The sequence below is a fragment of the Glycine max genome, chromosome 13 (assembly GCF_000004515.6).
Source record: "Glycine max cultivar Williams 82 chromosome 13, Glycine_max_v4.0, whole genome shotgun sequence".
Lineage (NCBI taxonomy): Eukaryota > Viridiplantae > Streptophyta > Magnoliopsida > Fabales > Fabaceae > Glycine > Glycine max.
Window position 1 is genome coordinate 25,070,847 of NC_038249.2, and position 10,848 is coordinate 25,081,694.

The 10,848-nt window shown below is 31.8% G+C and overlaps 1 protein-coding gene across 4 annotated transcripts; it reads left to right on the plus strand.

The window, feature by feature from the left end:
* Positions 1-5,007: 5,007 nt before the first annotated feature.
* On the plus strand, positions 5,008-7,672 carry LOC100776408 (iron-sulfur cluster assembly protein 1). Of its 4 annotated transcripts, none has more exons than XR_005887836.1 (4): positions 5,036-5,492; positions 5,737-5,791; positions 6,649-6,895; positions 7,423-7,672. XR_005887836.1 is itself a non-coding variant. In XM_003542526.5 (3 exons), the coding sequence occupies exons 1-3, from the start codon at positions 5,189-5,191 to the stop codon at positions 6,806-6,808; spliced, it is 519 nt and encodes a 172-aa protein (XP_003542574.1). In that variant the 5' UTR covers positions 5,008-5,188; the 3' UTR covers positions 6,809-7,672. The 4 variants fall into 4 exon arrangements, 1 of the variants encoding a protein (XP_003542574.1); XR_417581.4 differs by having other exon boundaries at positions 7,442-7,672; XR_001384124.3 differs by having other exon boundaries at positions 7,212-7,474.
* Positions 7,673-10,848: the final 3,176 nt, after the last annotated feature.

The window sequence follows — 10,848 nt, forward strand, 5'->3', positions numbered from 1 at the left end:
ATTTCCTGATGAATCGTTGAGTGAAGCACTTGACTACTTCCATGGGTTACTTCGGAAGACTCTTACACATGGGTACATCGAGCCAGTCCAGCTCAACATCTTCATTGATGGCTTGCGACCCCATTCCAAGCAGCTCCTCGATGCCTCTATTGGTGGAAAGATTAAACTGAAGACTCTAGAAGAAACCATGGAGCTTATTGAGAATATGGCAGTCATTGATCATGCCATCCTCCGTGATCGAGCCTACACACCCATAAAGAAGAGTCTTCTTGATCTTTCAAGATGAGATGTCAGCTCAAAACAAGCTCTTGGCCAAGACTTTAGAAACCCTCACAACAACTCTAAGTAATCTCCCTCAACAGTTGCATGCAGTGCAACCTTCTCCATCTTCAGTCATGCATATTGGGGGATGCAACATTTGTGGTGGTGCTCATGAGTCAGGCTCGTGCATGGCTCAAGAAGACGCATCTATCGTAGTCAACTACATGGGCAGTTAGAATCATTAAGGATTCCATCAAGGAGGACCACCAGGATTCCATCAGAGAGAAAATTTCTCTCAGGGCCAAGGTTGGAAATCCTATCCAGGGAATAACTTCAACCAAGGAGGTTCATCCCAAAGAGTAAAAACTCTTTGGTAAACATGTTTTGAGAAAAATCATGTGCTACTCAATTTTTGAGAAAAACTTTTCATACTTATCTTGATTAAGCCTTCTCTTGATTCTTGAATCTTGATCTTGATTCTTGAGATCTTGAACCTTGAATCTTTCTTGATTCACTTGAGTTGTTCTTTGATTGATCTTTGAGCTTTTTGTCATCACTTTAGTCATCATCTTTTGTTATCATCATTGTTATCATCAAAACACCTTTGAATCACCTTTGATTCACCATGAAGCTTTGCTTCTACATATATATATATATATATATATATATATTGTATTTCAAATAAAGAGTTGATAACAACTAAGTGCCAAATAAATTTTGTGTGGTGTTAGGAATATAAGCCAGGAAAGTTAGGGACTGTGAAATATAAAGTCATGGGTTATAAAAAAAATGAGGTAGGTGCTCTTTTAGAACCTAACTTTGATTCCAAAGAAAAACCATGAGTTCTTTGTTAACCTAGCCATGTTACAAGCCTGAAAAGCCCTTAGTGATCCACAATATGTATATATGTATGGTTGCCTTAACTGAGAAAAAGTGCAAAGTTGGGAACATTAGTTCAGTTGTTGAATTTAAAAACATTCTTAGCCAAGACACTTGTGCGCTGAGGGAAACACTAGCCTTGTGAGGAATGAAGTATTGTAATTCTGCCTTAATGAAGTTTTTATTTGCTAACCTTTTTCATCTTCATATGCATTCCTTTATGCTTTCATCACAAGATCAAGACAAATGCAAGCTCAGGGTCAATCATTGAAAGATTTGAAAGGGTTCACAGTTATCTCATATGTCAGTTCATTCATAACTTGTCTTTTGCTTGAGGACAAGCACATATTTTAATTTGGGGGAGTTGATAACTACGAAATTTGAGTTGATTTGATAGTCAATTTTGGTTAAGAATGATTACAAATTATTCACTTCATTATTTTTTTAAGGAAATAATGAAGAAATTAATGTTATTGTAATTTTTTATCATCAAAAGTCAAAAGAAGAAGATTTCAAGTGCTTTGGAGGAAAATTGATATAAAACCTGGAAGAAAAAGCCTTTAAAAGTTAGAAAAATTGAACATCTCACTTAATGCACAAGACCGGCCCAGAGCGCTTGCTCGCTTAGCGGCCAGCTCATGCTTAGCGTGAACAAGACGAACGAGAAAGCCTAAGGTCGCGCTTAGCGCAAACACCGTGCTAAGCGCGTTATTAAACCACCATTCTCGCTAAGCCCAAGAATGCACGCTCAACACGAAGTCAGGGTGAAAAGTAAACTACCTTAGGCCTATAAAAGGAGTAGGAAGCAGAAAGGAAAGACACACCGAGTCTCAGAGCTCTTTATTGAAGATATCCAAAGTCTGAGCATCTTTAATAGGGGAAACCCTCCTTCTCTAGCCATTCCTCTCTTATTTTCTTTTAGCCATCCAATTCCTTCTTCCATCCACATTAGCCCCTGAAGCGTAAAGACTCTCATGGCTATGAGAGGCTAAACCCCCTCTGTTGGAAGCCTAGCAGCCAACACCCTTGTAATGTAACTTCTTTTACTATCTATTAATGTCATTTTTGTTTCTATTATTCCTTTTCTCCTCTTCATTTTTATTGTATGTTCTAATCATCCATGCATTTATTTTAGGGGTTATACATTGGGAAATGATAATTTCTAAAGAATTAGGAAAGGACATCTAAACAATTCATTGCTAGGGATAGAGTGACTTAATTTTGTCTCTGCATACATCTCCATGCTTTTATTATTCTATCTTTGCAAAGAGATTTAGGAAAGAGAATAGATAAATTAGGCTCTTCATCGTGAGAGATCAGGACTGAGTGTCTTAATAGATGTGGGTGGAAATTGGAAAAACATTAAATAAAGAAAAATATTAATATTACATCAAAGGTAGTTAGACATGCTAGAGCCCAACATATTTAAATTTTGAAGTTATCTTTTGCATTTAATCTTGTTTATTTTATTGTTCTTGCCCTTTTAATTTCAAATTCTTTCTTTCTTTTATCTATTGTAATTCTTTATCTCTTGCTTACAAATTAGGTATTAATCAACGCAAGTACAAATAAAATTCCTTAGATTCGACACTTAAATTTATATTTTAACTTTACTATGATAAATTAATACACTTGTTAACGAGTTAACACTTGTCTTATTCAAATCTCCAAGTGGAAACCTTTCCACCAATTGATGTTCCATGAGGTTATCTAAACCATGCTTTTCATGGCTCATAAATGCACCTAAAGCTCCGAATTAAAAATCCTTCATGTCGCAAGAACATTGCTTGTGCTTCCCCGTTAGACCTAAATGAAAAATAACATAAATCCAAGTCAATGTAGTAACTTTAATTAAAAGAAGAAAAACAATCTAGCTATATAGGTCAAGTCATTAGGCATACGTACCAGAAATGTATTGCATAAGAATTGACAATCTGGTTTTATTTTAATCCTTTTTTAGGTTAATTTATTTCCATACTTTTTTATGTATGTTTACACTTTTAGGGTCCTAGTTACCATAAGCTATAGAGACATACAAAGTTAAACAAATGTGTATGTATAAACATGTATTTAGAAAAAAAAAATATTAAATCAAAATGTCAATGCATAATAAAAGAGAAATGTTATAATATATCAAATATCACAAAATAAAAAAGAATTAGCGTAACGTAAATACAAATATACAAGGCTCGTGTTTCCTCTGGTGTACTTAATGTCAATCACAATTATTTATGATCCTTAATCATATTAATTTGTTTTGTAGAAACGATTTGAGAGGATTTTCAAGCTATTTTGTGCTTGATCAAAGGATGATCACTCTTTAATAATAAAAAAAAAGATGATCACTTAGGGGACTGACGCTTAAAATACCAAGTGAGACACGTTAGTCTCTTGTTTTATTTATCAAGTTATTCAACTTATCAATTTATTTAATAAAAAAATTAATTGTATAATATATTGAATTAAATAAATTAACTTGATTCCAAAAATAATTTTATGAAACTACTATAAATATATCCTATTTTGAAAAAAAAAATTCGAAATGTATTTAAATTACATTTCAAAATTTAGTTTGCCAAATAAGTTCCATATAATAAGTTCCATAAATTTAAAATTTTTCTAAATATACATTTGAAAAATTAATTTTCGAAAAGAATATTTTTATAAAAAAAATACAAAAACGTGAAGAAAATACAAAAAAATGAAAATAGAATTGCCCTAATAAAAAAATACCCTGCGTTTTTCTTGTGCACCCAACACTTTTTCCTTTTTTCCCAAAACTATCTCAGACAAACCTATGGATTCGTAATCCGCAAGCTTACCGATTATAATTTTTTTAAAAAATATTTTACAAATTAATTTAAAATTAATGATCCATGAACACTCTAACCAATTAAGTTAATATGTCAATTATGTTATAAATTATTAATATATCTATGTATAATACTAAAATTTCTAATTTATATTTAATACACATGTAAATTTACATAATAAATTTTGTGATAATTAATTTTGTTTCAATATATTTAATGCACCAAAATTTCAAAAATTAAATTTCAGAATATAAGTAATCCTAAATGACATTTCAAAATTTAGTTTGCCAAATTAAGTTCCATAAAATAAGTTCCAAATTTAAAATTTTCTAAATATACATTTGAAAAATTAATTTTTGAAAAGAATATTTTTATAAAAAAAACGTGAAGAAAATACAAAAAAAAATAGAATTGCCCTAATAAAAAATACCCAAGAGTTTGTATTTGAGAAAATTTCTTTGTGCACCCAGTATTTTTCTTGTACATCCAATATTTTTTTTATTTTTTTCAAAATTATCCTTGGTAAACTTAGGGATTTGTAATCCGCAAGCTTACGGATTAAATTTTTTTAAAAATATTTTACAAACTAATTTAAAATTAATGGCTTATGGATCCTCTAACCAATTGAACTAATAGATCAATTATGTTATAAAATAATTAATATCTTTATATATAACATTAAATTTTTTAAAGTATATTTAATGTACATATAAATCCTAAATTTACATAATAAATTTCATGATAATTAATTTTTTTCCAATATATTTAATGTATCAAAATTAATTATCACAAAATTTATTATATAAATCTACACTTACATTAAATATATATTAAAAAATTTAGTGTTATATATAACGATATTAATTATTTTATAACATAATTGACTTATTAACTTAATTGATTTAAGCGTCTTTCTAATAATATGAAAATCACAAGTTAACGTCCTTCATGAGTTATTAATTTTAAATTAATTAGTAAAATATATTTTTTTAAATAAATTCATATAAACAAAAAAAATGTTAAATGCACGAGCAATTGGTTTTATTTGAGGGACAACTTGGGCCCAAATACAGAGTCGTCCGAAACCAGCTTAACATTGTTCCAGTGGATATAGAAGATTCTCCGCTCGCCACGTGTCCATTTAAAACCGCCTTAAAGGGAATCTATTTATTGTCTTCCTCTTCAGAATCCCTAACCAAAACCACTCGTCGACCGCAAAAGAGAAAAAAACAAAAATGCTGAGAATCGCTGCTAGCGCGAAGACAATTGTTCGAACGGGGTCGTTGGAGGCGCCACCATTGGGGATTAGGGTTCTGCCTCGGCTCTACCACGAGAGGGTGGTGGACCACTACGATAACCCCCGCAACGTTGGATCCTTCGACAAGAACGACCCCACCGTCGGAACGGGTCTTGTCGGAGCACCCGCGTGTGGTGACGTCATGAAACTCCAGATTAAGGTTGATGACAAAACGGGGAAGATCGTCGATGCTCGCTTCAAAACCTTCGGGTGTGGATCCGCTATTGCTTCCTCCTCCGTCGGTAATAATGTTATTAATTAATCAATTAATATTTCTGTTAGTTTCAATTTTGTGTTTGGCTGTTAGGGTTTGTGCATTTTGGGTGTTTTAATTTTCGTTTTTTTCCTCTCGTAAGCGTTTTCCTCTTAATTGTGTCGTGTTGAATGAAAATTCGGTCATTGCTTTGTGGATGGGTACCTCATGCCTCCCATAATTAAGGATGTTTCTAATTTATATTTTTTTTTTGTGTGTGTGTGTGTTTGCAGCTACTGAATGGGTTAAGGAAAAGCAAATAGAGGAAGTTTTGACCATTAAAAACACGTGAGTACTTGCCTTGGAACTCTTGCAAATTTGTTTCAATTGTGTGTTACTTTTGTTCTAGCCATGGCTTGTAATTGTATGTTATGTGATTTTTCATCTTAATTATCTTCTTCGGAATTGTAGTTGTGTGCATAGTAGTTACGTGCTTGAGAATGTTGGGTCTTCCGCGAAAGTAACAAAATAGTATATTAGCCATAAGCATGGAGAAAATCGGGAGTTATAGTAGTTACGTGCTTGAGAATGTTGGGTCTTCGGAATTGTAGTCGTGTTGAATGAAAATCGGGAGTTATATTAGCCATCTAATGGGTCTTCCGCGAATGTTGGGTCTTCCGCGAAATGTTGGGTCTTCCATCTCTCAAGTGCACTATCGGCCTAGTAGAGTGCTTTTGTTGTTGGTGTTCTTTCTGATCTCTATGCATTTCACCATTGCACCAGAAATTCCCTCTACCCTTATCATAGATCACCTTGGTAGTTTCCACGCCTTAGGGTTGAGCCTTGGGATCTGATAGCTAACTTGAAAGGCCACTTTCTTTATGTCCAATATTTCCAAATATTGCTTGCACCCTCTGTCTTACTGTGGCTGCTGGTTTAATGGTTAATGTTGGAAGACATGTTATTCTGTCATATGTATCTTCTTTTCATATCCTCATTAGATGATTATGAGCTGACAAATCTAATGACTGCCTTAGAATATTTTCATCTTTTTCCTGTTTTGTTTTTTACCTATTGGTTTCTAGATAAATGTGTCACCTCTAGGAGCTTAGTCATGCTAAAGGTTTTATTATTAATCACATTTGTCTCCACCTCTCCGGTTATTAGTTTATGAATTGAAGTGACACATAATGAATGTTTTTCAGTGAAATTGCAAAGCATCTTTCACTTCCACCAGTCAAGCTTCACTGCAGCATGCTTGCTGAGGATGCTATAAAAGCAGCTGTTAAAGATTATGAAGCTAAGCGTGCCTCAGCATCTGCTGGTGGACAGACTACAACTGGAGAGAAAGCTGCCACTGCTTGATTACTTCCATTTCTAGAACGATGATGAAAACAACCAATAGTATGGTTTTCTGACAGGACTCAATGAACACTGTATGAACATCTTGAGGTCAGACTTCTCTTGGTTGGAGCTAGTCATTGTGATTGGATTGTATTAATGTGAAGTAAATACTTGTGTCGCTAGCTGTAGTTTGTTATCTGCATGGTTTATAGAAGTCAAACCATGTTTTTATTAAAATATGTACACAATAGAATAAAGCTATGATATTTACATGGGGAACTTGGAACCATGTAAATACCTTTCCTAAAGCAAATAGCGACTCATATTTACCCTATTTTGTTTTGGACCTTTTTATCTGTCATTCAACTTAATACGTTTCTCTGACAATGAATATTTGAATACCACTGAAAAATGTGAAATGCAGGCATCCTTGACTTGAAGTATTAGGATTTAGGACCCTTGGGATTGGGAGTAGACTTCAGAGGGTGTTTGAGTGTTGGGTGCTTATAAACAGGAATATGAATTGTCTGCATCATGACTTCATAAAATTGTTTAAGGCTTCTCAATATATACCACAAATGATCAATATAGAGTATCCTTTATTCAACTAGCATCAATTGATTAAAACTTGTCAGTTGTGAATCTTTGATACAGGGTGGGAGCGTAGACCCTTGATCATATGGATGGTTCTTGGTTGTTTGCAAAGCATCATTGGATGACTTATCAGTATGCTTTTAGCTTAGGTCTTGCAATCTCTTTCTTTTGTATGAAGTCTTTTTTTCTTTGTTTGATACTTATGAAGTCTATTTTATCTTCCATAACTTTTTGTTGCACATGAGATTATGTATTTTCAAAACAGAAAATGATGGGCGATGATCTTTTTTTTTTTGCTGTATTAATTTATCTTTTTGAAAGCAGATATGAAATAAAGATAATATTGTTGCATTAGCAGGAGTTTCCGGACACATGATCCATGCTCTGCCCTTAGTTAAATGATGGATTTCTTTTGTTATGCAGTGTACTTGTACTGTTTCCTATTGTTATACAGTGTGCTGGATACCTTTTTTTTTTTTTGACAGAAGCTTGCAAGTTACAATGCCTTTAATTTATAAATTTATCAATATTGGCTCTATCCTTTTTTAACAACTCAATAGATTTTATACTCAGATAAACTTATTTTAATTTAAATATTTTTTTATTCTTGTAATTTATTTCGATTTTCGTTTTGGTCCTTACACCTCATTAAGTTTCATTTTTGGTTTAGTTTAGTTTTCTAACTTTTTCTTATATTTTGATACTTCATCTTTTTTTTTTATTCATCAAATGTGGTGGGTTTTTTTTTTATCATTCTCTTTTGTCAATTGACTATTTTTTATCATAACAAATAAGATTAAATTGAAAAAATAACAGAAGGCAAAAAATTTAGAGGATCGAACTAACGGGAAAAATGAAGTTACGAAATTATCAGTTTTACGAATTCTTGAGGCAATCAGGAAAATGGATTCATAACAAATAGGATTAAAATGAAGTTATGATTTAGTCTATGGTAATCATTAACATAAAAATAAAAAATTAATCTGTTATCTTTAATTGTTACAATTTTGGCCTAATCATGTGCAAATAAGGCAGCTAAATGTATTTGTCTTTTTTTTTTAATTTCTCATATATTGTTTCGTAAACTTAATAGGTACCGTTTAAATTTATTATTGGGAAGTTTCCAATGCCCATTGTTTGCTTCATTCCATGTAATTGTTGAAATCGAATAGACACAATTTGCATAGTTGTTATCATGAATATTGGTTTTACGTGAGACCATTTAATTCTTCTATTTTTTTTTAAATTATGATTTTACTCTATTTAATTGAGGAGCATGCATCACATTCAACCATTGATATTCACTGGTGCATCTGAAAACAAATATATGAAGAGTCACATTGTGTGGAGTAGAATCAGCGTTAGGTTTTCTCTCAATAAATGAGTTGTTTCAGGACTAGGTTGGTGAGAGGAGATTGATCGTGGAACAACAATGTCACATGGGGAGGCCGAACTGGCAGAGGAGACATTGCTTCACGATGAATGCATTGTTTGTAGAAACTGAAGAGACAAATTTGGAATTACTTCTCATCTCTGCCTCCAAAATCTTCTCACAAAAAAAAATGGTTTTCTTATCCATTTGATTTTGATTTCATACTAATCCTTGGTTATTTTGGAATTTCTTGAAATCGTTCCTTTTTTTTTACTCCAATTTGTTTGTGATAACTGGAGCACAAATTTGGGATTGCTTCTTCTCTCTACCTCTAAAACCATGGTGAGTGTTTCTCCTAAAAGATACATCCTTTTTTGTATAAAAAATTATACGAGTTAACCTTTCCTCTTGATATATATATATATATTCTCTTCGCTTAGGCCTTTGAGTTTCTTGAAATCCTTTTTTTCTTTTCAAATTCTCATATGATTTTGATTTTGAATTGTAATTTTTGGGTTTTCCATTTTTTGTTAAAGGTATAAATATTTGAGTCTCTCTAAGGATAGGGCTGAATTTAATAATTGTTAGAGAATAATATGGTATCAAGTTTTGCATTCTGTTAGCTTTTTTTTTTTCTGGTTTTGTACGTGAAAGTAACAACAAAGAAAAACATGTTAATGTTTTGTTTAGTAAGCTAATTATCAACTTTTTTTGGCAATGATTTAGGTATTTTTATTCATAGTGAAATTGTTGATGATTTAGAAGCTAAAGAATAGTAGCAATTTTTCGTTCCTAATATACATGTTATACTCATCTTGCTTTTTATGTTTTTTCGTCTCTAATTGCTCTTTTATTTTCTTTGATTAAGAAGCATCTATTTTACACAATAAGATAAAGTTTATGATCTTATTTGGACTGTACAGTCGTAAAATAATTTTAGGTTGGTGCTTTTTTAAGGTGACCGGGGACTTAGCAAGAGTTTTAGTGGTTGAGAAAAATATTTAGGAAAAGAAAGGCATGTGCTAGCCCATGCAACCACAATAAGGCTGATGTTTTGGAGAAGGAAAGGGATCAGCACATTTCCTATTTGACATCCCAACCTGCCAAAGGCTGAAGCAATATCCTTAACCTAAGGTCCTTTAAAATATTATTATACTTTTTGAACAAAAAATGCCCATAGTTAACTCAAATTGTGGTTTCGAATCTGCCCCAAATCAGTAGGTATGAAGTTATGGTTGTTAAAACAATATAAAATTAGCTTTCACATAATTTGTAGGTGAATGGAAATAATGTTCTGTGTTAATGCCATAGAGTTTTATAATGTAATTATTTTTTTCCGGTTCAAATGCAGGGAAATTTGTAATTATAAATAAATCATTTTTAGATTTATAATGGAACCCTAATATTGAGTTAAGTATGTGTCAAATAAATGCTAATTGATATTGTTTTAAATATGATCAAATGTATAAACGTATAATTTTTAATAGGTCGCTCATATATTAATGATTGATTTCTTTCTTGTACATAATCTTTACTTTATTCCATGTAAACAAATTTAGAAAACCGAACAGATGCATTCAATTATCTGTTGTCATAAATTATGTTTTTCATGTAACCTCTTTTAAAAGAATGATTTCAATATTTTCTAAAATATCATTTACCAGTACGAATAACTTATAACTTACATTTAATATTTTTATAGCAGTTTATTTCGATAGTCTACTTTTAATTATTCCGAGAATATTTTTGTTTTAATTTTAGATGTTGTTGGTTACTCAACATGAGAAAGATAGTTTTAGAAATCTTAATTAATTATAGAACTCCATTATTCCGCCTACAGGGATAGTTTTAGAAATCTTGAAATCTCTTGATCTATCAAAGAATGAAATAAAACATAAGACATCCCAATTGTGTTGTATAAAGAAGTGTGGATAGTCATGTAAGACTAAAATTAACTTAACAAAGCGAGATGTAGTGGGGTTAAATGTAATGTTATTGTTTGATAGTTATTAAATAGATGGAGTTGCAGCCTATATGTCTAGGTAATTATTCCGGTGTTGATGATTTTATATCAGTGTTTTCAATCAGGTTAATA

Bases quoted from the DNA above. Each gene is read 5' to 3' on its own strand.
- LOC100776408 (XM_003542526.5), top strand. From the start codon at position 5,189: ATGCTGAGAATCGCTGCTAGCGCGAAGACAATTGTTCGAACGGGGTCG. The intron at 5,493-5,736 runs GTAATAATGTTA...GTGTGTTTGCAG, and splicing joins TATTGCTTCCTCCTCCGTCG to CTACTGAATGGGTTAAGGAA. The intron at 5,792-6,648 runs GTGAGTACTTGC...AATGTTTTTCAG, and splicing joins GTTTTGACCATTAAAAACAC to TGAAATTGCAAAGCATCTTT.